The sequence below is a fragment of the Tauraco erythrolophus genome, unplaced genomic scaffold (assembly GCF_009769465.1).
Source record: "Tauraco erythrolophus isolate bTauEry1 unplaced genomic scaffold, bTauEry1.pri scaffold_48_arrow_ctg1, whole genome shotgun sequence".
Taxonomy (NCBI): domain Eukaryota; kingdom Metazoa; phylum Chordata; class Aves; order Musophagiformes; family Musophagidae; genus Tauraco; species Tauraco erythrolophus.
Genome location: NW_028238617.1, coordinates 412,366 through 439,536, shown reverse-complemented (window position 1 = coordinate 439,536; position 27,171 = coordinate 412,366). Strand labels below are relative to the sequence as shown.

At 50.2% G+C, this 27,171-nt stretch overlaps 2 protein-coding genes across 2 annotated transcripts in view; one reads left to right on the top strand and one right to left on the bottom strand.

Moving 5' to 3' along the window:
* The window catches only part of LOC104376619 (keratin, type II cytoskeletal cochleal), a 58,551-nt gene extending 43,403 nt beyond the window's left edge, over positions 1 to 15,148 (top strand). The window contains exons 2-11 of the mRNA XM_086630795.1: positions 5,797 to 5,984; positions 6,281 to 6,642; positions 7,426 to 7,634; positions 9,669 to 9,729; positions 10,219 to 10,314; positions 11,093 to 11,257; positions 11,383 to 11,508; positions 12,742 to 12,962; positions 13,494 to 13,528; positions 14,338 to 15,148. Coding sequence (XP_086486921.1) covers positions 5,822 to 5,984; positions 6,281 to 6,642; positions 7,426 to 7,634; positions 9,669 to 9,729; positions 10,219 to 10,314; positions 11,093 to 11,257; positions 11,383 to 11,508; positions 12,742 to 12,962; positions 13,494 to 13,528; positions 14,338 to 14,525 — 1,626 coding nt within the window. The 5' untranslated portion in view covers positions 5,797 to 5,821 and the 3' untranslated portion in view covers positions 14,526 to 15,148. The remainder of the gene's footprint in view (positions 1 to 5,796; positions 5,985 to 6,280; positions 6,643 to 7,425; positions 7,635 to 9,668; positions 9,730 to 10,218; positions 10,315 to 11,092; positions 11,258 to 11,382; positions 11,509 to 12,741; positions 12,963 to 13,493; positions 13,529 to 14,337) is intronic.
* Positions 15,149 to 20,844: 5,696 nt separating this feature from the next.
* LOC104376620 (keratin, type II cytoskeletal cochleal-like) lies at positions 20,845 to 24,903 on the bottom strand. Its single transcript, XM_009983226.2, has 9 exons — positions 24,451 to 24,903; positions 23,720 to 23,928; positions 23,161 to 23,221; positions 22,803 to 22,898; positions 22,369 to 22,533; positions 22,087 to 22,212; positions 21,466 to 21,686; positions 21,154 to 21,188; positions 20,845 to 21,053 (listed from the first exon to the last, which is right to left on the bottom strand). The coding sequence occupies exons 1-9, from the start codon at positions 24,901 to 24,903 to the stop codon at positions 20,845 to 20,847; spliced, it is 1,575 nt and encodes a 524-aa protein (XP_009981528.2).
* Between the last annotated feature and the right edge of the window lie 2,268 nt (positions 24,904 to 27,171).

The window sequence follows — 27,171 nt, the reverse complement described above, 5'->3', positions numbered from 1 at the left end:
AAGTCCTGCACCTCCTTGGATTATCCCCACTGCCTTTGCTTTTCTGCTTCTCTGCCTTTCATAAAAATTGTTCGTGTGTTCACAGGTTGAGCTGTTTTGGGTAGATCATGCAAGCTCCCATTTTCACACGTTGAACACATTAAACTCCTGCAGTCGCACATGGAAAACATCCCTGCTGTGGATGTCCCTGGTGCCTGTCTGGGGGAAACCATCTCTGGAAACCCGGGCTGGTACAAACCCTGTTCTGTCGCAGGAGGACAGTTTGTGCTGAATCTGATGGAGTTCTTGCAATCCAATGGCGTGAAGATTCCAATGAAAGTTCACAGGGACGTGTTGGGTAACGTGTCGCTCCGTGGGCAGGGAGCAGAGGGAGGCTGCTCCTGCCTCTCCCACGTACTTCCTGCCTGCAGGACAGTTTACCTCTAAAACACCGCATACAGTTCTGTGTTTTCCTTTGTTGTTTTTCTTCCTTAGGAGCATTTGTTGGGCAACAGATCTGTTTGGACAGCTTTGATTTTGCAAAAGATGTTGGAATTCGTAATTGGGGCCAGAGGCTGCAGAGCAGCTTTGTTCCCGTGTAGTCACCAGGGTGAAGATGGTTATTTGTGTTGTGGTGGCTATCAAGAAACCCAGTCATTGTCCGCAATGACGTTGTGCCAAGGTCTGTACAAACCACAGGTGTATTAGGATGGCTGCCGTGTTGGAGGCTTAGTATTTCAGGGGAAGTAAGACCTTAATCCTTCCTGGACTTGGAGATGGAGGATCAGTTGGTGTAAAGTGGCATCATGCCATTGACTCTGCACAAGCTGTGTCAGATGAGACAAAATTTTGATAAGAGTGTTTCTCATTGATGACTGTGCTGGATCGTTCCTCTCCTTCCTTGCTCCAGTCGCTTTGCGGCGTTATCCTTTAACCTCGGCATGAATCAGGACCACAGACTCCTGCAAGAACGCTGAGTACTGGTTTTTGCTCCTGTAAACTGGTGGTGTTCCCTTGACTGCAGTGAAATGACCTCACGGTTTCCATCTGCCCTGAGCGGGGCACGTTAGTTGGCAATTGAGTTAATTAAAACAGGAGCACAGGAAGATCTTCTCATGCCACATGCAATCTCATTGCCGCAGGGATGAGTTTTACCAAGGAGTGGACCCATAATGGGAGAGGGGACCATCAGCAGTGGTTAAACATGCTGGTCAAGATGCAACCTCCAACTTGGGAAACTTTAAACAGCTGATGGCTGGAGGCTGGAGAAGTATGGCCACATCCCAAAGGATCACTTGATGATTGCCCTGCATTTTGGGGCTGGCCAGCGCGTGTTGCTGGGCTCTGATCTGACCCGGCTTTGCCGGCTCCGTGCCGTGGGAGTGTCCGCAGAGGTCAGATCGGATCAGCCGTTAGGAACTGGAACAGAGCAACAGATTCAACAACTGGGCTCAGAAGTCACATGTGATTTTTGTGAGGAAAGGACACAGATTTTCCCTTCTCGCCTGAGACGTGCCGTTTCCAGCAAACCTGAGCCCAGCGTTACCAGGGCTGCCAGTTTCACTTCGGCTCTGAGAATTGTAGCGCTTTGATTTGTTTGTTTGTTTGTTTTTCCTTAAGGCTTTAGCTGCAGGAGTGACTCTCAACTTTCATGTAAAAATTATCCGTCTAATTATGATGCTACATAATTATAACTATATTTATAGTTATTCCTTCATGATTTCGTGTAATCCTAAAATCTTGTAATTTGGGGGAGAGGGGAAAGAAACAGCTTTAGGTGCATGTAAACTGGGCTGGAGGGGAGGAAAACCCACAGCTCGAATGTCTCCGCCGTGCACCAGGTGCAGAGGCTTTTCAGATGAGCCGGTGCCCCGGCACGTGCTGTGTCCTGGGAAGGGTCTCTGCAGCCCACCTGTACTGGCTGGGTCCCTGCAGCCCACCAGCACGGGCTGGGTTTGCCGTTTGCCCCGGAGCTCGCAGCAGCACGCAGAGGTTCCCATTGCTGCAGCTGCAGCGTGGGGTGGAAATGCTCCTTCTGCAGACAAGACACGAGTCACATTGGGCTTGATCCGTGGGGCAGGGGAGCTACATTGCTGTGCCGAGTGGCTGGAAAACGTTGGAGAGGGGGAAACTCCAGGAGCAGCAACTCCTTTGGGGTCTGAGTTGCTCCAGGAGGCGCTGGCGCATGGATTTGTGCTGTTATCTAAAGACCTTGGGGTTTAGACTGATGCTCTTTTTGGGTTTCAGCTAACAGAAGCGTGGCCAATTCTGAGCTGGAGGTGTTTCGCAGCGGTGGATTACACAGCCAGCAGCAGGCAGCTTCCCGGGAGTGGCCAGGCAGCACGGAGCCCTGAGCGTTGGAACAGGCTGCCCAGGGAAGTGGCTGAGTCACCATGCCTGGAGGTATTTAAAAGACGTGCAGATGTGGTGCTGAGGGACATGGTTTAGTGGTGGACTTGGCAGTACTGGGTTAACGGTTGGACTAGATGATCTTCAAGGTCTTTTCCAACCTAAATGATTCTATGATTCTGTGATTCTATGAGCTGAGCCGAGAGCTTCCCAGCCTCGGTGGAGCAGGCAGAGAGAGGAGGAGGAGTGAAGTGCAGCTCCTGGAGGGACAGGAGCTCGCTGGAAGCTGTGTTAATGCAGAGCTGGCTCTGTCACCCCAGGCAAGCTGCCTCCAGCTACGCCAGCTGGTCCCCATGATGACCCCCTTAATATTAAGGCTGTTCTGCTTTGTTGCAGAAAGGAGAGGTGTAGCTGGAAGGCGTAGTGTGGTTTAGGTGAGACCTGTTGTACCAGCCTCTGGCAGTGATTGAGACCTGAGGCTGTTACAGCCGCGGGGCTGTAGGAGTGGAGGGCAAATGCAGTTTCCATAAAACGACGTGAAATTACAGCGCGAACAATACCGCTGCCTGTGCCAAGGGCACTGGAGCAGAGAGAGGCCACTGAAGTGATCCCAGGCTCTCAGAAAAGCCACTTATTTATGAAAGATGTGAGGATTTCAGCCCATTAAGTTTGTCTGGTGTAAGACTAAGAGGGTGGTGACATGAACAGGGGAATCATACGGGGTTCAAGAGAGCCATTTATGAGCTTCGGAAGTGGGTAGTGGCAGAAAACTAAGGACACCAATTAAACAACTTCAAATTAAACATAGGGCCCCGAGTTATAGCAGGAGGATTCCTGTTGCAAGGCAATTAACTGCACCGAGGTACCAACCTTTGGAACAAAGTAATCCTTCAAATCAGCCAGCCCTCACCTTTCTGGAAAAGCCGCTTTCCTGCCATTGAGATATGAGGCTGAAGAGCTGCGTCAATGTGTTGGGCTTTATGGCACAGGAGGTAGGACTGAAGGAGTCAGTGGAACCGCCTGATAGATGGCCACCTCATCCTGACATGGCTCATTTGTGCTTCCCATTGGTGCCATACAATGCCTGAATCTGGGACAGGCAGAGAACACATCCTCCCTGGAGCAATCCCTCTATATTCGCAGGAATTATTGATGAGCTGGAAATTTTTATTAATGAAGCTACTTAGATGCTGAAAGGGGGAGCAGTGATCACAGCGTGGGGGGAACGTTCAGCACCGTGGTTTTATGGCTGCAGGCATCGGTGCAAAGTGCCACGGCATTGGCTTTGCTTTTGGGTGTTGTTAGCAAGAATAACAGCTGGACAGTGTCATTCAGACTGCCCCATGAGTGCCTCATCGTGCTCTTGCAATGTCTCAATCATGAGACCACCAAAATACTGCTTGCTGTTAGGACACTAATTAATTTGTAACTCATTGCTGAAGCGCTTTGGAGCAGTAATCACAAACCAGGACTGCACTGTGCAAACACGAAACCCAAGGGCACTCCCTGCTCCAGAAAGCTTTCAATCCAAACATAGCAACTTAAACACACAGCAAGAGATAGCCCACGGGATATAGACAGAAGATGTGGAAACAACAGGTCGACATTGATCAGCATAATAACATGTTCTTAACACACAATGTCTTCTTTTTCCTTTAGGATGTGACTATATTTGATTCCCCTACACACACTTGCTGGGCTGGAATTGAGAGCTCAGTTCATTTTCCCAAAGGTTTATGGAGAGATTTATCATTTGTGACTCTTTTGTTGGCTTTGTGAGCGTTGGTTGGGGTCATTCACATGGGCTTGGTAGTATTTACCAGTCCGTGTGGGTTGTGAAATCATGCAGTGTTACCATGGCATCCCAACAACAAACTCTGCTCGTGACATCTCTGGATCACCAGATCCTGCTCCGACTTAATCTGACTTCAACCCAGATTTCAATGGAGAACGTTCACTTTGCAGATGGGTTGTAATAAGTGCCAGGGCTCCAGAGTGGCCAGCTGTGACACCGGGAGCTGGGGAGCAGCGAGGGAAACGAGGCTTTCCCGAATCTTCTACATTGGCTGGAGTGCTAATGGTACGGAAAAGAGAGCTTGAACTTTGAATGGAAGAGAGACTCATCCTTACCTAAAATCAGCAGTGCTGCACAGCAGTAATTAAGATTAGAAAATGGCTTTTCATTGATCTGGCCCTTGATGGTGCAAGCCAGGGTGAGGTTGAGCTCTGTACTGCTGAGCTGGTGTTTCTGCCGAGGCTGCTGAGAACAGCTTTGCCTTTGTGAGAGTCTGTCCGACGGCAGGTTTGCGTTTTACCTGCCTGGGTTGCTCTCTGGTTTGCCTGTTGTGTCGTGCAAAAAAACCCTGTCTGCTGGAACAACAGAGCTGAGGCTGGAATGCAACCTGATAAAACCAGCAGCTGGGGCTTGCGTTGGTGGGAGTTATTCTTGCCTGACTGTAGGACTCTAAATCACACTTTCAGATTCAATCCCTGTCTTCTCAAGACAGCTCAGAGCTGTTGCAGTCTGCCTCCCTCCGTGAACTGGGAAGGACCTGGAGCCACGTAAGGCAGCTGGAGGCTTCTGCCTTGTTGCTGGCTGTGTGCGGGTGAAGTGAACCCAGCCTGTCTGCATCAGCATCAGGGCAAGCGTCGCCGCGTGCGCGTCGCACATGAGTTGGCTTTACACTCACTGGATTCTTGGTTTTTTGCTGGTGGAAGCCGAGCCAGCTTCCAGGGCAGAGAGAGATCCTGCCTCATATGTCTCTTTCTTGCTCAATCTCCCCCTTTCCCTCCTTCAAAAAGAGAATTTCCTTGTGGTAGCTGGCATCACCAGCTGCCTTGTATTCATAGAATCATAGAATCCCGCAGAGAAGGAAGTACATATTTTGAACAGGCTGTGGCCAGAGCATGTAGCCAGCACTATCTTGCTGTCCTGGGGACGGGAAGAGCTGAAGGGTGACACAGACTTTGAAATCTCATGGAGGATTTACAACCTGATAGTAAAGAGATCTGTCCCTTCAAGGCTGTTTGAAGGTGCAAAAAGCCCATAAAACTGATTTTTATCTCTACCCCTTCTGCACAGGAACCCAGAAATTTCAGCAGAAACGTGTCTTGTCTCCTTTTGAGTGTGGACTAGCACGTTGGATATGTCCATTGCAGGGTGCAGCCCACCGAAACCTCCTTTATTTTAGCACTAACAGGAGAGAGAAGGCAAGGCCGTGGTGCCCAGGGATAGCTGTGGCATCCCTCATCCGCCGCCCTCGTTGCCCCGCGTGGCACAGACTCGCTGGGTGCTGCTGGCAGAATGTGGTGTGTGTGTCCAGGGCTGCAGCTGGCTGTGGTTTATATTAAACTCGGCTGGACCTGCCGCTGAGCTGAGGCCCCTTATCTCCGTGCTGCTGTTGCACAGGGGAGCTACCTGCTCTGCAAATTAGAAATCAATGCGTTTTTCCCCTCTTCTCATTTCAGCATCCGTTTAGGCAAGCGGGGAGGAATGGAGAAGCCTCGAGGAAATGGGACTTGGACCTGTCCTGTTATAACTCTCTGCCAGAGGAGCCCAGAAGAGCCCATGCTTCATGTCCCTCAGCTGCACATGTGGCAGAGGCAAAGGGAGGTGCAGAGCAAAGCCAGGTCTGAGCGCAGGGACGCGGCACCAGGTGTGTCCTGTCCCTTCCCTGCCCCTTCCCTTCCCACTGCTCGAATTCAGCAGGTTGACAGAGGGTGGGAAGGCAGCCAGGCACACCCAGCTCTCCGAGGCAGTAAAATGATCCCTCTTTTGCCCTTGGGCCAAGCCCAGCTTTTCTAACGGATAAAAGGAGAAGCAGTCAGGAGAACTCGCTCACTTCCCTGGTCTCCAGCACAGCTTCCCTGAACTTTTGAAGGGGGGTGGATACTGAAAACACCTTTGGAGCAGCCATGTCCCGGTCTTTGAGTTTCAGCTCTCGCTCTGCAGCCGTCCCAGGGATCAGCCAAGTGCGGGTCAGCTCCGTCTCCTCGACCCGTGGACTAGGAGGGGGTGCTGGCTTAGGCAGGGTGGGTAGCTTTGGCAGCTCCAGCCTCTACAACCTCGGCTCCCCCAGCAAGCGGATCTCCCTTGGAGGTGGCAGCTCCTACAGCGTTCGCTCAGGATATGGCTATGGAGGTATGGGATTCGGTGGGGCAGTCAGCCCTGGGGGCATTCAGGAGGTCACCATCAACCAGAGCCTCCTGACACCCTTGAACCTGGAGATCGACCCCAACATCCAGCGAGTGCGCAAGGAGGAGAAGGAGCAAATCAAGACGCTCAACAACAGATTCGCTTCCTTCATTGACAAGGTGAGGTACTGGAAAGACTGGTAGCTCTGTGGGCACTGCTTAAAGGCAGGTCTGACCCAAAGCTCGCTTAACCCAATGGGGGATTCACAGATGAGCTCGGGATCAGGTCCTCAGGAGCACGGTGTGATCAGCCTACTGCGATCCAGGAACCCTTATTAAAGCCCTGCTTGCATTGCTGGCAGTAAAAGGTTTTGCCCCGCATAGGCCAGCTTGGTACCCCCTTAATTTAGCTGGTATTGCCCATAACGTGGGTGCAGACTTAAAGATCAAATCTGCACCCAGGCACACCACCACCAGTTTCAGGGAGGAGGGGGCCTCTTGGAGAGGAATTGTCTCGGTAGAACAGGTCTTGACCTAAGTCAGAGCTCGCTGGGTTTGTTTGCACTGCCCTGTACCTTTGCGGCTTTACTGTCTTCCACTAATTGATCCTGTGTCCTGTGTAAACTTCAACTCTGGCATCCTCAAAATGCAAAGAATCCAGACCTGGAGTTTAGGTAATTGGTTGACTTTGAGGTCTGTGGATGGGTTCTGTGAAGCGTCAGGCAAGCAGGATCTGCTTATCTTTAAGTCATACAAAGCCTTAAAGTCATAAGCCAAGCCCAGAGTAGCAGTGCTCTGTCATGGTCTTTATCAGCCTCCAGAGTTTAGGTGCTTCCTATAAGCAATCTAAATTCTTCAGATATCAGCTGCAGCCAAAGCCTGTTCTTGCCCCAGGATCCAAACTCTGTAGTGTCAGCTCCCCCTTCCTCCTGCTTTCACAAATGACCCTTTGGTTCTTTCCAGGTTCGGTTCCTGGAGCAGCAAAACAAAATGCTGGAGACCAAATGGAGCCTCCTCCAGGACCAGAAGACCGCCCGGAGTAACATTGCTCCCATGTTCGAGACGTACATCAACAACCTGCGACGTCAGCTGGATGGGTTGTTGAATGACAAAGGGCGTTTGGAGGGCGAGCTGAAGAACATGCAGGATCTTGTTGAGGATTTCAAGACCAAGTAACGTATCATCTTCCCAACTAACGGTGTAGTTGAGCTGGCAGGTTGCTCAGTAGCTTGGCAGAGGTGTCCCCATCTTTTCTGCTAGAGAGGGAGATCTTTTTCAGCCATGAGTTAGGTTAGCCAGTGATTCCCAAGGACGTGCATGGGAATGAGCTTTCCCCAACCCTGCTCAGTTATTTCTGCTCCGTGCTCAGCCACAGCTGTACCTCGCATCTCTGCAAGGCAGCAGCAAGGACCTGGTTTACACCCAGAGCAGTTAGAGTTGAGTGTCACAGGAATGCGAGGTGCACCTGGATCCCTCCAGCTTACAGGTCCATGTAAAACCGAACCCTCCATGTGCTGAGAGAAGGGAAGCAGGAATTAGGAGCCCAACATGTGAGTGCAGCAGAGGGAGTGACGATGCAGTAACAAGTTCAGAACCTGCTTCTCCCCATTTATATGGAGAAAATCTCATCTTCTAAGTAGAATACCTGAACCATGACCAGCTCTTCATGTGTCTGTTGCCTCTTTCTCATATGTCCAATTTACACAGTAATTCTCAGTTTACATCTGGAGTAGGGGAGGAGATTTCTATGCCTGAGGCTCCAGGGAGTGAGATTCAGTCCCTTATTGAGTAACTGTGTTGACCAAGGGTGTGGTTCAGAGTAAGCAAGGGCAGGGGCAGGCTGTGTTCGCGCCGTCCACGTGGCTCGGCACAGGGCATGCCAAGGTGTGACAGTGCACCGGGCTTCCCGAGGCACCTTGGGACTTAATGGAGAATATTGGGTGACTTCTTGGTTCATTGACCAGCTTTGGTGGAGCTCCCCCAGGAAATGAGGAATTCGACAAACCGTTCTAGAATAATTCAGTCTTTTTACCTGTCTCTGGTTATCCGTCCTGCGCTGCAGGCTGTGCCCGTGCAGCAGATCACATCGTTTCCAGGTCGGGTATCACTCTGCAATAGCAATGGATGCACTGCATTGACCTCGGACGGGGTAACGTCCGTTTATGCCAGTGCGGATGGGCAAGCTTCCAGTGCGGAGCTCTGGAATAGGAAGCTCCCAGAAAGGGAAGTGCATGAAGGCATGAAAGTGAAGTAGCTCACGCTTCGGAAGGCAAATTACGGCAGGAACTGTGTAAATAAACAGAACAGTGCTCTGACTTTGGCAATAGCTATTCTGAAGCAGCCAGAGAAAGTGGTTCCTGCTCTGTTCCTTGGATGACTTTCAGGATTCATATAGCAGATTCTTGCTTTTTGGTTCAGCGGGTTGGCTTATGTGGAATGGTGTAAGGCAGGCTCGGAGATCCAGACTTGGTTACAAGCTGGTGAACTCTCATAAAGTCAATGGACCATGACTTTTATCTTCTGAGGATCTAAAGGCAGACACCTAAGGAAGGGACGTAGCCAGTATTAGAAGCTTGTGTGACTTTGAAGCGTAGCCGCTTTGTGCAGAATGAGAATAATGATACCCAGCTCTTACCAGGATGGTGGCACATGGTTGACACCTGCAAAACGTTCTCAAATATCTGTAAAAAGGAAGTGCACAGTGAAAGCAGCATTCGCAGGTGCTTTGATCAGCATAGAGGAATTTGTGGAACCTGTTTGTGTCTCTTTTGCATTTGTATTTGCTCTCTCAAGGGGCAAGTGAAACAGCTGAGAGCTTCGGGATATAGACTGCCATCCTGCAGCTGTCCATGGCTGAGGATAAGGAGCAGAAATCGTCTCAAGCGCAGTGAATTTTGATGCATGTGGGAAAGCATGGGTGAGAAATGCTTCCCAGGTTAGTGGTCACGGCAGCGTGGACCAGAGCAGCTTTCAGACATCAGCTCATGCAAACAGTACCCTGGAACTGTGGTGTGCAGCTGATGCCTCTTGTGCAAATAACGCACCTGCTGCAGTGGTACAGCAAACCTCTTCCCGTCAGGAAGGTACCGGGCTTTGCCAAGGTGGTTTACAAAGAGAGAAATGGAGGGAGAGAGTAACTCTTCACTGTGATGTTTTTTCCTTTTACCCAGATTCTAACTTCACACCAATCCCTTTTTTTCTGACAGATATGAAGATGAAATCAACAAGCGCACGGCAGCAGAAAACGAGTTTGTGGTGCTCAAGAAGGTGCGTGCTGGGGGTATTAGCTGGGACTGACCAGAGAGGTTTGCAGCCTTCTCCCTCTTTTGCCCCTACACTCTCTTGGCCACAGCTGTGCCTGGAGACCTGCAGGTAGAGGACTGCAGCAATCCCTTCTGGCTAAAGGCTGCCTCAGGATAGGCACTGGAGTCTCTATAGGAAGCTGGAAGGAGAGCCAAACCCCATGGATAGCAGAGATTATGGCTGTTTCTTTCTTTGGGACATTTCCTAAGGCCTCCCCTGACTGTCCCAACTGATAAATGAGACAGGGGACCCTGCGGAACGTACGGTATCCTGCACACCAGCAATATTTAGTACACTGGTAGATAATTTTTAGGACATGGTGGGTCGTTGGGCAGACGGACATGGAGAGCAGACAGCTTGGGGAGCTTGATGGGCTCATGGCTGCTTTTGAAGCCATCAAAGGCTGGGTGGACTTAGTCATGGCGATCTCAGGGGCTGATCTCTCTTTTTTAGGATGTGGATGCCGCCTACATAAACAAAGTGGAGCTGGAGGCCAGGGTGGATGCGCTGACAGATGAGATTAACTTCCTGAGGTCTCTCTATGAAGCGGTAAGGTCCTTTCTGCTTCTTGTGGCAGTTGCAGCGTAGCACCACCAGTGGGTGAAGAACAGCGAATGGTGACCGAGAAAATTAACGTGCTGTTTCCAGAGACAAAAAAGGTGATGGTGATAGGGAGTCTTCCCTCACTTAAACAGAAATAAGCCTGCGAGTAAAGCGCACGTCCTGTGAATCGTCACGGTGATTTCTCCCTGTCTGGGACGTGAGACGGGTTTATTGCAAACGTAGCCAGGACATGCGTTATTTTTTGGTGCTGTCATTGTGAAAAGAAGGAAAATCACTGTGTTGTAGCCAGTGTTGTGGCGCTGTTACGTGTTTGTGTGTTTGTGTGAGAGAAAGAAGGGAAAGCTCCTTGTCCCAGACACCTTTATCTTATCTGTTATTTGCAAGATAAGGGTTTGGTTGAACTGGGCATCTTGGCATCCTTGGGTGAGGCGGTGGAATTTGGCCCTCGCTGCGTTGTGAAGCTGATGCTCAAGCTTCTTGGAGCAGCATTTCATCTGGGGTTCTCGTCTCAGGAGTGGGGCAAACTAACCTTGTGTCAAAACGGGAGCGATAAGAAGTAGCTCCATTTCTGCTGTTGTTACTTTGTGCTTTGCAAGGTGGATGCAATTCAATTGGTTTCCTTCTAATTAATGATTGTTTTGATTGAATTCTTCGTTATCTGCCTCCCTTTCCCTTTTCTTCTCAAATGCTTTCTTTAATTGGCTTCCAAAGAGAGGCCCTTCAAAGTCAGCGATTAACGATATTGTTTGAATGCAACTGGCAGGAGATCAATGAGATGCAGGCCCAGATCTCTGACACCTCAGTGGTGCTGTCTATGGACAACAGTCGAAACCTGGACCTGGACAGCATCATCGCCGAGGTCAAAGCGCAGTACGAGGAGATTGCCAACAGGAGCCGGGCGGAGGCCGAGTCCTGGTACCAAAGCAAGGTGAGTTACGGGGGAGATACAGGCAGTTACAGCTTCTGGCAGCACGTGTGTCCTGCGTGTCCTGAGATTGCAGCCAGCTGCCAGCCTGACTCCATCCTTTTCTCTTCCCCTCTTTGGTGCCGCAGTACGAGGCGCTGCAGGTCACTGCTGGGAAACACGGAGATGACCTGCGCAACACGAAGAATGAGATCACGGAGATAAACCGTATGATCCAGAGGCTGCAGGGTGAAATTGAGAACGCGAAGGCGCAGGTGAGGTGCTGCCCCGGCCGCTGCTGCAGAGCGGTGGGTTTAGCAGCAGCAGGCGTGCCAGGGATCCGGGGGAACCGTCCGTGGGAGCTGGGGGGGGATGCCACGCTCATCACGGGAGATGTCAGTTCTGCTGGAGGTAAAAACTGTTGTGAGCAATGTGGTGCTGGGACAGCTGAGCTGGAGGTGGGAACAACAGTGACCAGGAGCGCAGAAGGGCAGCGATGCAGAGCCCTTTCCAAAGGGCAAGGCTGTGGTGTGTGGCCTCCCTCCCAGCCACACACCTCCCTTGTACCCTCTTGCTTCTGGCATCTCTGTCCACTCCCTTTTTGCAGGAGAGAACACCGTGTTTGGGCACATAAAAGAATTTTTCAACTGTATGGGCGTTCTGTTTGCTTTCTCCAGGGGCTGTTATCGCTTTATCAAACGGCTGGTGAAAGCCAGACCAGTGAGTGGTTCAGACCATGTTTGGGGCTGAAAACTGGCTGTGAATAACCAGGGTGCCCAAAGCTGGAGATAAGCCATTGTGATTCATCCATTTATGTTTATTTGGTTTCAGGGCAGGGAGACTTCAACACACAGTTACAAGCAAAGAGCTGACCCAGTGCAGCTCTCTTGAATAATGAATGAGAGTATAAAGCACATTTGTTCATTGTGAGCCCTTCCTGCCAAACATGGGGCTTTTTTGGAGATGCAGGGGGCACGGCTGAGGGTGCGTTAGACCGCCAGCTCGATACCGTCCCATGGGGGTGTTTTTGGGGTAGGTCTGCGTTGTTTATTAACTGCAGGTTTGCTCGAGTCCACGCTTGCCTCACTTCAAAGCTTGCTGGAGACCAACTGGCTCTGAACAAGCTCTGGGGCATAATAGGAGAGAAAACCTGAGTTTGCATTAACCCTGCATGTCCTGCTGTTGTGTGTGGTGTGGGCGGGCTGAGAAGCTGAGGATCACCTGAAGAAAGCCGCCTGAAAATGTTGCCGGTGGAGAGAAGTAGGGTCTGCCTTTCGGAAGAAGGTATCTTGGGATGAGATGAGCTTCCTTTGCAGGCTGATCTCCATCCAGTGCCCCAAAAAATTTATAGTCATGAACTTCTAGGGATCTAAGTTGAGCAGGTGGCTCCAGGGCTCTGCAGATACACAGAGATGGTCTGTCCAGTAGATGTCATGAGTCTATGGGCAGTGATGTCCTCCGCCAAGGAGGTGAAATGCCTACTGACGTACCCTGCCCTGTTCCTGCAGCGTGCCAAGATGGAGGCAGCCATTGCCGAAGCTGAGGAGCGTGGTGAGTTGGCTGTCAAAGATGCCAGGGCAAAGCTGGAAGAGCTGGAGGCTGCTCTGCAGAAGGCGAAGCAGGACATGGCCCGGCAGCTCCGCGAGTACCAGGAGCTCATGAACGTCAAGCTGGCCCTGGACATCGAGATCGCGACCTACAGGAAGCTGCTGGAGGGAGAGGAGAGCAGGTGGGTGCAGCCGGTGGGTTTTACATGAGGAAAAGTCCAGCTCTTTGTTCCCTTTGCTTGGGGACATTGTGAGGGCCCAATTCCAATTTCTGCAAGGAAATACAGAAGAGAAAAGCTTGCATTTTAAATTGACTTTTTGTCCTGAAAATGCTTTGGTTGAAAAGCCAAACTGGCAAATTCTGAGGAGAATTTGATCGTTTTGGTGAAAGCACGCAAAGAAGAAAAAAGTTGTTTTCCATCATATGTTTGATGCTGTGGCAGAAAATTTCCAAGTGGCTCAAATCCCCATGGAATTAGGACAGAGCTTCGGTGCTCTTTCAGCTCCCCCCAGGTGATAACAGAGCTTGTAAATGTAGGGCCAGAACAAAGCGCTGGATGGCACACTTATCTTGTCTGAATTATTTACAACAGCAGTAATAACTCACTGCTATTGTCTTCATCCTCAGTGCTGAGGCCCTGGGGGAACACTGAGTAATGCGGCGTCTAACCCGTGCTCTTCCTTATTGCCTTTGTGTTTTTCTTCTCCAACAGGTTGGCTGGTGATGGAGTTGGCAACGTCAACATCTGTGAGTAGATTTGATAATTTACAGTAGTTACACATGGCCGTGTGCTTATGGAAAACGCAGGTGGGGACCAGCTGGGGATCCATTCAGGAGCCTCGTGGTGTCCTGCCGTAGCTTCTGCAGCCTGATTATCCTCCTCCTTCAACGGGAGCCCCCGAGTCAGAAGTTGGTAGTGCCATTGGCTCCGTGGCAGACTTCAGCTGTAACTCATCTGTGTGAAATTTAACTTGGGGGGAATATTAATCTGTCTTTCCTCCCGTTTCTGTATGGAGAGAGAAAAGTACTAACAAGGAAAGGCATTGCCTGGATTGGAAGTTAGTGCAAAGGTGATGTTAGAGGGTGTCTTTCCAGCTTGGGAAGCATTGGGTGGTCACCTTGCCTGGACACTGGGCAGATGCTGGTGTCTCAGAGATGCTGTCTACAGCTCTAAACCAGTGACTGTACTTTTCGTCCGCTTAATTGCCGCTGATAGCTGGTGAACCACATGCCCACAGCCTCTTTGGTGCACCAAGAGATGAGCTGAATGTGTTTGTGATATGGGGTTCTCCATGCTGCAGGGGGTTCTGGACAGCGAGTGATGGAGGAGGAGATGGGCTGCTCAGCCCTTACGTGCATCTGGCTCAGCACAGAGAATAAATGCTCTGGGCCAAATGTAACACGAGATGCGTATCCCAGGCCCTGTGTTTTGCAGGAAATCGTAGAGAGTTTTCATCTAGTTGCTGCAATTTAAAAATGCCCTTTTTGTCAGGGTGCCTGAATGGGTTTGGAGTTCCCTGGCGCTCACGTTTCGTTTGCTTCTCTCTGTGCCACAGCTGTGGTCAGCTCCAGCGGTGGAGGTGGCTATGCCAGTTCTGGTGGATTTCTGGGAGGAGGCATCGGAGGAGGCCTTAGCCTGGGAGCAGGCATGGGCAGTGGGTCACTTGGCTTCTCTTCTGGGGGTGGCTCCAAATCCTACACCATCAGCACAACCTCGTCCAGCCGGAGAAGCTTCAGGAAGTAACTACAGGAACGAAGATCCAGTGGTACCCGTTACATGGGAGGAGGGAAACCATAGAAAGAAAAGTTCTGTTGCCTTTTACAGGACAAATTGCTTGCAAAATTTCTGCAGTGATGAATGAATTGGAATAAGACATACCAGAGTACCTGACCCAGCCACGTCATGCCTAAGGCTTGATCCTGCCCTGTTGAACTTGGTGGGAACCATTCCACTGAGAGCAGGTTCAAGCCTGTAGGGTGAAATTCCCCCAGTGAAGCAGGTGGGATAACGCTTTTGTTACTTCTGTGCTTGGTACCCCCTGCTCAGGGCTGGATTTCACCCTTTGAAGGGCAAAGCAATCATTTGGGTGGCAAGCTATTTCACTTTTCTGCTGTGGTTTTGCAAAAGAGACCAGAAGATTATCTCCCTCTTGGTAGGATTTGGAAGCCTTGATTTTCCCTTAGGCTCCTTCAGAAAATGCCAACCCTTGTTAAGATTTCAGTCTGGGTTTGTTTTCTTAAAGTATACCAAGAAGAAAGCAGTGAAACTGTTTTGGGTTTCTCCTTATTTTCTTTGGAAATGGGCTCAGAAATGGAATTTAACAATCCTCCTCTGAATGAAGCTGATTTCTTACCGAAGGCAATGCAGACAGGTTTACTTTTAGGTCTTTATAGCGAAGGAGCTCATAAACAAACTCCCCCATGCATTTCCTCTCCTTAAAAGAAGCCCAAAGCTTAAGGGATATGAAGTTGCTTATAATTATAATGTAGCACACTAAAATGGGAGATAACATTCCCGAAATTTGGATGTCTGTGTTTGCCACCTTTCAAAGTGTATCTAGTGATATCTGGTGTCTTTCCTACAGCTCGGGGAAAAGCGTGTTTTGTTGATGCATCGTTACAATAACTACTTGTTCCTGCCAGAATGTGTCTTCAACTCAAACACGCCTGGGAAAATTGTTAGGTCATTACTGCAGTAGGAAGAATTGTTAGATAAAAAACTCCAAGAAACTGCACAGAATTGTATTGCATGCTCAGCCGTGTCCTAGCAGTGTGTCTGTGGTTGACATTTGTGGTCTGAGACCTTCTCGTGAGGCCGTTAATAAAGTTTCCCTGTTGCGCGCTTCTTCAGCCCCGGCTGAGTTCCTCGTCTGTGCTGCCTGGGACGATCGGCAGCTCTGGAAAACGTGCGACGTTGTCACCTGTCTCCTGTCTCCAGAGCCTGCTCCTGGCCGTGTCCCTGGAGCAGTGTCACACCGTGGTCAGGGTCAGGATTTAGGGTCTGCTGCCTGTAAAGTCGTTGATTCCTGGGTGAATTTTACCTGCCTGATTTGCAACGAGTCTGGGCAGTGGGGTGATGGGACTGGTTTTGTTCAAGCACTCGGCTGCAGCCCAGCCCTGGTCAGGACTGGAGCTAGCTGAGACCAAGCCATCTCCGAGCACCATCTTCCTCTGCTGGGCAGAGCTGAACGATGGAGGAGACGCCTCTCTTGCAGGTGGCCAAAGCTTGGCGAGGTGGATCTAGGTGAATCATTCCTGCTCCTTTTGGGGTAGCGTGGGGTGAGAAGCACTCGCCCCAGCGTGGCTCGTGCTTGCTCCCGTTCTCCTTGCAGGGCCACGGCGCAGCTGCGTTGTGAGCCCTTGCTGGAGCCGCTGCTGCAGAAGGCATCACCCCAGCGGGGACGGGGCCAGGCAGAGGTTTTGTAGTCACTGGGAAAAGCTGTTTCCTCCAGGGTGAGGATGGTGACGAGGCTGCCGGCGCCTTGAAGGATGCTCCACCTGCCTGTGCCAAGGATGCGCCACCTGCCTGTGCCCTGCCCAGACCCCGTCGCTCCCAGCACAGCCCAGCACCTCGTGCCCGAGCAAGCGCGGAGCTGAGCCCGTGTGTGGTTTCACTACACGTGCAGCACTCGTGGCAGCGGGGGAGGACGCCAGGGTGCCCGGCAGAGCCGCGTTATCAGCGGCCCGGCACACCCAGCTCTTGGCTTTTATGCCGTAGCCAAAAAATCAAAATTAAAAAAATCCCCTGAAGCTAATTGAAGTGAAGAGCTCAAAGACAGACGTTACCTAGATATTTTTGGCAGGGGGTGCCACTGTTTGCTGTCGTTTGCGTGGCTTTGTGATACTTAGTCAGGAATTGTGGGTCTCCCTTACCCTTACAAAGGATTAGCAGGGTTCCATCGCTGCTCCTGGAATTTTTGGGTATGGGGCTTGCAGCACTGACCTGGGAAAGGGCACGTGCAGTCTGTGTGGCTGCACCTTTTCCACGTTGGCAGAACAACATACGCTGCGTAGTGGGCTGGGAAAAAGGGGATCTGCATACTCCAGGAAATGCTGTGAAATGATCCTTGTGAGTCCGTGGAGACAGATGCCCTTTGTGCTCTCTGCTGGTTCTTTGGACCTGGTCTTGGCTCCGTCTGTGGTTGTAAATGGAGCTGGTTGAAATTTAATCTTTCTGCTTCAGAGGGGACGGTGATCTTACGAAGGGAAAGTGCCCTGAACTAGTGTTCCAGCAGGTGTATTGAGAGTCTCCTGTTGAGTGCAATTTCTGCAAGTTGGGTTCAGGAGAAATAATTCAGCTTCAGAAGCAGCTTTGCAACAGAGGAGAGGTTTGCGCATCCGGAGAAAGGAGACAGATGTGACTCAGAGAAACCCAGCACCCATCTGCTCCGGAGCCCTCTGCCACGGGGCACTGCCAGACTGAGCAGCACGTGAGCTGCTGTCGGTGCTGGTGCCTGTTCTCCGGCACGCCGAGCCATCACCCAGCTCTTCTCACTTGGGCCAGACTTTGCCTCCCACTGCTTGTCTGAACGGCCGCTGAGCTTCCCGTGCTGGTGGGCAGGGTGTTATTGCTGGAGAGATGGAGACGAAAAGGGGTGATGATGGGAGCAAGCAGGTCTCAGAGGTATTAAAAGGTAGAAAAAGGCATCAAGAAATCCACAAACCAGTATTTTTTGGCTTCCCTGTTTTGCAGCAGTGACTAAGGAGAGTAACAAGCATCTGAAATGTGGATAAAACCGTACACAGACAAAGGATGTTCACGTTGGTGCGAGGCCAGGAACGTGCCTGGTCTGGATGTTGCAGTGACCCAGCAAGCAACGGTAGTTCATGGAGGAGCCATGAATTTGGGCTCAAAACACTCAGGGAAGGCTGGAGGTCGTTCAGCTTTGCAAATGTGAGCTGAGGGCGCGATGGAGCCCAGTAGAGAGCAAAGACGATTGCAGAGGGCAATTGCTCCTAGAACGGGCAAGTCCTTTGACCCATCCGGTGATACCTCAGGGGCACTATTCCGTTCACACCGTGGGGCAGGGCATGGCCCAGACATCCCGTTTTCCCTCCTGTTAGGATTTAGGCAAGTAATACTACATTGTCAGGAGCACATCCGTCTTTCTCTACACAGTGGGGTATTTTCAGCCTTCCACAGTACAACTCCATAACTGTGTCACCTTCATCACTGTAGCACCTCAGAGCCCTTCGTTATTATCGTGTCGGTTGAACATCTTGATAGCTCTGCCCCGGCGTGAGCTCGGTGACGCTGGGGAGGTCGCTCCACTCGTGCTGTCCTCACGGGCGTTAAAGATGCTCAGGTGATTTCATCTGGGCGGTCAGTAGTGTTTCTTCTTTCCAAACCAACTGTACAAGGAACAATTCAGGTTTTGCTTTTTTTTTTTTTTCCTTCTTACAGTGTTCCCAGTTTCTGTGCAGGTGTGAAGTCCAGCTATCCCTGCCAAGGCTCAGAGCGCTTCAGCTTCTGCTTCTTGCTCTCTGCACGGTACAGTGCACACTAATTAAGCATACTTTATAATACTTATCTAAGAATACTTTATATTTTTTTCTATCTAATACTTTAAGCAAATACTTCTTTTAGTGTTTGTTCTATCTCTGCTTGCTCTTGACTTCTGTATTTCTCCCTTCCTAGTGAGCTGTCCTGATTCTCTGTCTCCATTTAAGCGCCCCAGCTGGATGCTGTGTTCCTGCTGAGCCATCCCTGGTGTTTCCTTCTAGGCTCTGTTGCTTTGCTCTGTCCACCCACCCCTGTGGCACTGCTGTGCCACCAGCTGCAAGCCCTGGGCTGCGTGGTTGGCCGTGTGTTACTGTAATAACAGGGCTGAGGTCATTGGCAACAGGGTTCCGTCCGCACGTTGGAGAGTTTTATGGAGGAGGTCAAGTTCTGTTCTCTGTAGGGAAACTAAGGCAGAGGAAGGACAAGGACTTGGATCCAACCAGGTGTGAAAAGAAGGCTGCAGGTGGTGGGGAGCTTTCTTCAGTTGCTTGATGTTTAAGCTGCATTTGCTTCAGTTTCCATCAGTTTTTCAGTAACTACCAAGACCAAAACACTGCTCTGAGTTAGACTGAGATTTTAACCTTGTGTTTAAAAGGAATTAAATGGCACAAAACTAGCATGGGCTGGGCTGAGTCCTCACCTCTACTGGGCAGGGAGGAGCAAGGTGGGGGGAGACAACTCCTCTCCTGGGAAAGCTTCCACCTGGGAAGCCTAATTAGCTTGATGGGAAGCCTAATTGGCTTGATGAGGTTATAAAGGGCAACACCCCATACAGTGGAGATGAAAAAAAAAAAAAAAAAAAAGGAAAGGTCCTCTAGCTTCTTGCTGGAGGTGGTGGGACTTTGTGCTCCTGTACTGAATCAGCTGCTGCCTGGGAGGAGGTTTGTAGCATGGGCTGGGAGTTGGGTCTGCTTTGCCCCGGGGGGGCTGCGGCAATGAGCTGAGCAGGACCGGGTCTGGTGCCAGGGTGAGAGGAGGGACAAGGGGGTGTAAAACCATCCAGCAGCTCCTGGTATACAGCCTTGAGGAGTTCCCAGGCAACTTGAAGCAATTGGTGATGGTTTTAAGGGGATTTAGCCATCAGTGATAGTAATAAAAAGTTTCAGTTAGCTTTGTGCAAATTGCTAGAGCATCTTTGCTTAGTCAAAGCCTTCTAAATGTTTTTGTTTGTGTGTTTTTCCTGGAGGGAGAAATCATTTGGGGCTCCACCCTGTCCTAATGAAGACATCTAACCTGGGAAGCACCTGTTTCTCGTGCCTTGCTGGCAGCCAGCTGTGTCATGAGCACTCAGTGTTGGGTGGAATGGATCCTGCTCCTTGTGTGCAGGTGTGAGGAAGAAGAGAGCTGCACTTCCAACTCAGTGGTGCTCTGGAGAGAGGTTCTAACCTCTCTGTTTGCGTAGCTGCTCGTGTGCATGGAGAATAGGTGTGTTGGGGGTTATGGGGGACCACTGAGGTGTGGTGTCTGGGTTGGGAAGGAAGGGCTCCCAGCAGGTGGAGGGCTTGGCCTGTGCCTGTTTTAGACCCTTGTAAGCTTCAGCATTGAGATGCCGGAGCAGAAACAAGAATTAACCCTCCTTTCCCCAAATGAAGGTGTCAAATGAAGGTAGCTGAGTTGCTATATCAATTTATTGGAGATGCAAGACTAAAACTAGGACGAAAAGTGCTGGCAAAATATAAGGTTATTAGAAGTAAATCCTTGATTCCTCCTTTTCTTCCTGAATAGGATTAATGTACTTAGACAAGCAGTTCAGTGTGCTGGGTATTGGACAACTGGGAAGACAATTGATGCCCATGCATTTAAGGTTGGCTTTGGTTCCCTTGAACAAGATCACAGAAGAGCTTTGTGTCCTAGGAGCTGATACATCCATGGATCAGTCCCTCTCATACCTGACAGTGGACTCTGGCCCCAGTCTCTTCAGTTATGATGGTATTTATGGTAACAGATGAGCTGGACTGTTAAAAACCCAGAAGGAAAGAAAAGCTGAGGATCAGTTTCAAAACAGGCAATGGAAGTACCTAAGAAAACTGCCTTCAAACAGCAGCAGCCTTTGAAATCTACAGTTTGGGGCAAATAATCAATGAAATCGATTGAATGTGTAGCTAAACTGCAAGCTAGGCGATTTTGGGTGAGTTCTGCTTGTGCTGGGAGAGTATATGTGATCTAAAAGGCTGGCTGATAAAACTAGGTTGATCCAGGGTGGGAGCTGCTAAGACAACTGGGCTGGATAAAGCTCTAATGAAAATGCTCTTAGGTAGAAGGTGCCCTCTCTCACATTCCATTTTAATCCTTGAATCTGTAGGAGTGGAAAGACCAGGGAACTACATCAAAGGCATCTTGTTTTAACAAGATGAGGGGAATTTTAGCCCTTCTTGCTCCTAGATTCCCTAGCAGAAATAGAAAAGCTCTTGACCACAGAAAAGCCCTCTTTGCTTTTTGTATCCCTGTGCATGGAGGATGGGTGTGCGACCCGGGGGATCCGGGTGCGCACAATCCAGCTCTGGCCTGGCTGTTACTGCGTGTTGCTTTGTTTCCAGCCTCGCCGTTTATCTACAGCTCTTTACATGTTGCTCCTGGCTGCCTTGGTCATGGGCGTCACCTTCATGTGGGAGCTCATTGTGCTGCTGCCAACACCGTCACTGCAGCTCACCGCTGAGCTGCAGACCCCCACGCTGCTGGTCCAGCATGTGTTTCTGTTGGCTGACACAGGGGCACTTGCAAAGCCAGCCTCTGGGCTGTAGGTGAGACCTCCCTGTGAATGGCAGACAGCTGCAAAAGGCAGAGAAGAGCTGAGTTTCAGCATAAGGAATTCCCTGGAGAAAAGGCAGAAGATGCTTGAGTTTGGTAGAAGGTGAATGCTCTAACTTACGGATGTTGGCAGGGAAGCGTTCTTCTGCGCAGAGCCTGTAGAGAATGGGAGAAGATAATCAATCTATCTTCAAATGCAAAGCCCTTGAGCCTCAAATGTGAGCCTGACCCTCTCTAGCCTGTCTCTCCTGTTTGGAGGCAGTAGGACTGGCTGTTGGGTGGGTTTGCACTGGTGGAGGTCTGTTAGGACCGATGGGAAGAGCTGATCTGCGTCAGGACTGCGTAGATGACTTGCAGTGTGGCAGCTCCAAAGCAGCCCTTTCAACACGCATCTGAAGGAGCTTGTGCAGCCTCGCTGGGGTCTGTCACTCACCTGCTCTCCTCTCTTTCCAGCAGCTTCCTATAGGTGACGATCTCCATGTCCAGGGCCAGCTTGATGCTCATGAGCTCCTGATACTCGTGGAGCTGCTGGGCCAGGTCCGCCTTGGTCTGCTGCAGAGCTGTCTCCAGCTCAGAGAGTTTGTGCTCTGCATCCTTGACGGCCGTTTCCCCACGCTGCTCAGCGTCGGCCACAGCAGCTTCCAGCCTGCAGCGCTGCAGGGAGCGAGACGCAGTCAGTCCCAGCTGTCACTTGCTGTCCTCAAACGTAATGTGTTATCAAGAGATGGGTTGAAAGTCTGTCTGTGTGTTCAGCCCAGAGGTAAGACGTACACGCAGTTTCCCTGGCAGGGGTTTGAGGGAGCTGGACACCGCGTTTCAGTGCTCCCTTATGTTGCTCGCAGGGGATGGGGTGCTGTACCTGCATCTGCCTTCAGGCATTGCATGAGTTGGGCTTTAGTGCAGCCCTAGCTGGAGCAGCAGAGTCCCAGCTCATGAGCACCCTTTGCAAAGTGCTCTAGCACCGTTTAATTTAGTAGGTTTAGTTTAATTTAGCTCACAGGAACAGCCATTCACCCTCTGCCCTGCTGAAACAACCAGACCTGGCTGTGCTCACCTGGTCCTTGGCACTCCTGACATCTCCGTTCAGTCTCTGGACTGTCCGTGTCAGCTCAGCTGTCTTGTTTTTTGTCTCCCGCAGAGTCTCAGCGTTTCTGCTTGCAGTGACTCGCAGCTCCTCAAACTACAAAAGCCCAAAAGACATCGTTGCATATCCCAAAAACACATGCTTTGATTTAAATCAGAGCAAATCAGGAGAGTGAGGGGTGTTTCTCTGGGTCTGAAGTTGGTCTGAAGAGAGAAACTGCACCCAACCCCTCCCTCTGCCAGGTGTTCTCACCTTGCTTTCGTACCAGGCCTGTGCTTCTGCCCGGCTCCTGCGGGCTATGCCCTTGTACTGAGCCTTGACATCTGCGGTGATGCCATCCAAGTTCAGTTTTTGGCTCTTCTGCATCTGCACAACCAGTGAAGTATCTGAGATCTGGGCCTGCAGCTGGTGGGTTTCCTGGTGGTGACATGGGGTTGAGCTGGTCAGAGAGATGCTGGTCCTGCTGTGCTCCCAGTCCAGCCCCAAGCTGGTGTGCCACCCACATGGTGCAATTTTGTCCCCCTTTGCGGTGACCACGCAGAGAAGAATTGCTGCGTCTCACCATCCACCGCAAGGGATGACCACTGCCCTGTGTTACCCCTCTTCCCCTGTCCGTTGGGGTAAGCAACTTCAAAATCCAGCTGGGAAATGCAAACAATGGCTGGAGCAATAGGGAGGCTTCTTACCTCTTCATAGAACATTCTCAGGAATTCAACCTCTTCTTCCAGGCTTTCCACCTTGGCCTCCAGCTCTGCTTTGTTTAAGAAAAAACAGTCCGCGTCCTGGAAACACGTTGGGGGTAGAAGGAAGTTTGTTAGTGAGAGCAGACTCAGGGCTACCCTTGGGGTGAGGGACTCTCAGTGCTGGTACCGTGACCGCGCGCCAGTTCCCAATTACACAGTCGCTGTTGACTTGAGTTCAAGGAAACGTGAGCACCAGCTCTTGCTTGTACTTGTTTTGTGTGCTGCTTTTGGAAGATAACTCACCGTGTGCACCCCAAAGACCCGAACCTGGAGAGGAGAGTCCAAACGGCCCCTCGCTTACCTTCTTCAGGGCAATCAACTCGCTCTCGGTGCGTGTCCGCTGGCCGCGTTCGTCCTTGTACCTGTGTGGGAAAATGGGAAATTCTGTTCAAGCTGAGCATGATTACATCTTTGGGTTCCTACAGGCCTTATTTCACAAAGTGAAACTCCTAATTTTTTCCCTTCTCCCCGGACAATGTTTTGGGATGCTTTGGTCTTGTTTCGTAGCCCATGGGAAAGCAAACGGGTTTTCAGAGAGGTTTCTGCGTCTTTACAAATTTGCAGCAGAACTGTTTTCGTTTGACCTCTGCAACAGCAAACAGCTGCTGAACGTTTCTAAATGTTAATTCCTTGCAATAGGAAGGAGAGAAAGAGAACTTGGAAGGAGGGATGTCCTCGGTTTCTTCCATCTCTGTAAATTGGGACCTTGTTTTGTGTATTGAGATCCTGGTAGATCTCTCCATCTACCTGCTAGCTCTGGGAACCATTTACTACCACAAAAAGTTGACAGTCTCTGCCTGTTTACAAAACTAGAACGACATTTTGAGCCCTGTGCTCACGTTTCTCTGGTTTTTACTTACGTTTTTTTGTTGGTTTCCAAAACCTGCTGTGCTGCTTTCAGTTCTGTTTCTAACTGGTCTCTGTTGTACTTCAGTGCTTCCAGCTGCTTCTTCAAGTTACCGGTATAAGCCTCTAACATGGGCATGATGGTATTCTTGCAGGGGTTTTGACCCTGCAGAAAGCTCCACTTGGTCTCCAGCACTTTGTTCTGCTGTTCCAGGAATCGAACCTGAATCCCAGAAAGCAAAATTGGAAACGAGACGAGGATTAAGAGTTTGTGAGAGCCAGTGTCCATGCAACAGCAATGAAATGTGTTCCTGCTCTTGGTACGTGTGGATGCAGCGTTTCCTAATCCAGTGAGCTTTTGTACATAGGCTGTTTCTGGGCCACCCACATGGAAATGCACAAAAAAACCCTAAGCACTTCTAGAAAGGAGATATTTGCAATAAATTTGGGAATGTGTGGAGAGGAATGGGAAGGAACTGGAAGGCTGATGAAACTGGTTTTGGCTTGTTCCTTCCCTGTATTCAGGCCTAGAGATCAGAGCAATAGTGCCAGTACGCTGAAGCTTTCCCAATGGCAGTAAGACTATGGCTCATGCACACCATGGTCCTCAACTGGCACCTTTATGCAAGTTGTCCTCGTTGTGCAAAATGAGTTGCCTTACGAGGATTTCCTGCCCTTTCACAGCTAGACACCTTGGTTGGACTAGTGCCTGAAAATTGGAGCTGGGGAGGGGTTCTCAGCTCACCTTGTCAATGAAAGAAGCGAATTTGTTGTTGAGCATCTTGATTTGCTCCTTCTCTTGGTTCTTCACTGTTTGCATGTTGGGATCAAGTTCCAGTTTGAGCGGTTGGAGCAGTTGCTCGTTGATGGTGATGGGTGTGATGGTGCATGGCCTGGAGACTTCACCAACCCTGTAGTCAAAGCCAGCACCTCTGTAGCCAAAGCCCGTGCCAGCTGTACCAAAGCCATATCCACGTCTTGGAGGAGGACATCTTCCAACAGCTCTTCTGGGCCTGGAGCATGCTGTACCATCAAGACTTCTGCTGCTGAAGTAACCCAAACCACAGTAGCCCATGCCACCTCCCCAGTGACACGAGGCAGTGCTGAAACTACCTCGATTCCTGGGAAGAGCTACAGAGGAAGAGCTGAAATTCCTGACAGCTTGGCCAGAGCTGATGCTGTAGCAGCAACAGGACATGGTTGCTGGTGGAAGAGGGATTGGTGCAGGCGATGTGCTGGGAGCAGATTCCAGGGTGCAGTTCCCTCTGACAACAGTGGAGCACCTTCTTGCTTTTATTTGGGTGCAAAATGGGGCGAGGCTGCTTGAAACTTCCACCAAACGTTTATGATGCAGAGAACGTGAACTACTTAGCATATTTTGTGCTTGCCAACAGAGAGAGCAGCAGCATATTTGCCCCAGAAAGGTTTGAAGAATGCTGTGAAGTCAAGAGGGATCATATTTAGGTCTTGTGTAATAGCAACAAAAATTAGGGGAGTTGTGCTGGGAGAATTGTTTTCAGGAGACATGGTAAAAGTTGTGTGTTCCCTTTTTGTAGGCTGGACAAAGTGGAACTGAGCCTTTAAGAAATGTAAAATGCTTTTCTGTCAATGGAGATCTTTGTTTTGCTGGTACCTTCAGCTTGCGAGTAAGAGCCTTGAAGGAGAATGTGATTCAACCTGCTGTTTAATAAAAACTGTCAGTAATAAATGTGAATCGACTGAGAATTAATGAACAAAGTCGTGCAGGCGGGTTCGTGGTAAATGGCCATGGTTTGTTGGTTCTGCCTGTAAAAAGGCAACGTGTTTTACTGCCAGGGAAACATCTGTGGGGCCAAAGCTGTTTCTCGAGGTGATTTTTTTTTTTTTCTGCAGGTTGCTGATATGAGTGTTTTCCAACATGGTTATTTATTTGGGGAGGAATTGCTGATTAGTTGAAAGTGAAACCGATGCTTGGAACATGGTAGCTTTTGCAGATGCTGTTATGGGCTAAATCCTCAGAAAACTGGTGTCTCCTCTCATCCCTCAGCTTGAACATTGGGTTCCCACCTCGTTTGGGGCAGGGCCAAGCTTGGTCCTTCACCTCCTACGTTGGGCAAGTCCCTCGTTGCGGCGTCAGGGCTCGGACTCTCCTGGCTTTGCTGTTCACACGCGCGTGTGTCTGGATCCTCGGAAGGACAGGGATCGCGTCGGTGCCCGCGTCACTGCGTGGGAGGGCGGCGTGTTTTGTAGGGCCAGGGTGGAAGTTTCGAACTAATGATTTTGTTTTGTTTACTGCGTTTCTTTCCCCTTCCCTGTTCAGTGGTTGGTTACAATTGAAGCCAAAATTACCAGCTTTGCTGTAGGATCTGAAAGCTCTTGGACACTTCGGCTCCAGAGCTCACAGGCATCCTTAGGGGAGTGGGGCAGGAGAAGATCTAGAGCTAATCTTGTGATCGTCCTCAATCCTCGTGTGCCAGGCCACGTTGCTCCAGACTGTAGCTGTATTTTATGGCTCTCTGGCTTCATCTCTTCTCTCCACGTTGTCATCCGAGGAAACGTTTTCTGCTGTGATGAGATAATTGACACCAAACGCAACTGTACAGCGCTTTCGGACAGAAATCTGAGGACAGGGGTTGCAGGAGGCTGGTCTCCCAGGGAGCCTGACCCAGAAGGATAGAGGAACAGTGGACAGAGCTGCAGGTTCTTCAATGCAACAGGAAAAGGCAGTCTGAGTATGTTGTTGAGCTGACTTCTAAAAAACCCAAAATGTTTTGAGCTAGCTCAGTTAAGCCAAATAGTTCAAATTGGGTTGAGCATGTTGGGAGTGAGATGTTTTGGTGCTACGTTGTTGTTTTTTTTCCTAATAGGAAAATCTCAAAAAAAAAAAAAAAATTTTTTTCAGAAAAACTTCATTGCTCCTCTTCCAGCGTACTACAGGCTTCAGAGCAGGAAAATATCCCCTTGTTTTGTTCCTGTTCTTGTGATCTCTCACGTCCCAGCTGCATTCGCGCAGTCTGGCTGCAGTCGCTGCCAGCAGATCTGTCATACCACGGTGATTTTCGGCCCCCAGGGGGTTCCCCCCCCTCTTTCACCCTGGTTTTAGAGGATTAAGTCCAGGCACAGGATGCTCACTGAGTGATGGGCACGGGAGGAGCGTGGTAAGTGAGATGTGTTGTGGTCTCCTCATCCCCCTCCCTGTTCCCATGGACCAGCTCTCTCTGCATGTTTTGAAATGCCAGTGGATCCCTTGAGGACTATAATGAGAGATGGTCTTGGCCTTGATTCGAGTTTGGGTTTGGTTTATTTCAATTGTGGTGTTAATATGTTTTGTAACTCTGAAAAGAGGAGCTGTATCATCTGATCTCAGATTTGCTGTGTCAGTTTATTGGGGAGCAATAGAGAAAAAACAAGATAAAAGCGAACAAGCATCACAGAGGAATCAGGTGGTCCAGGTAAGACTCCTCTGCTCCCTTTGATTTTTAACTTC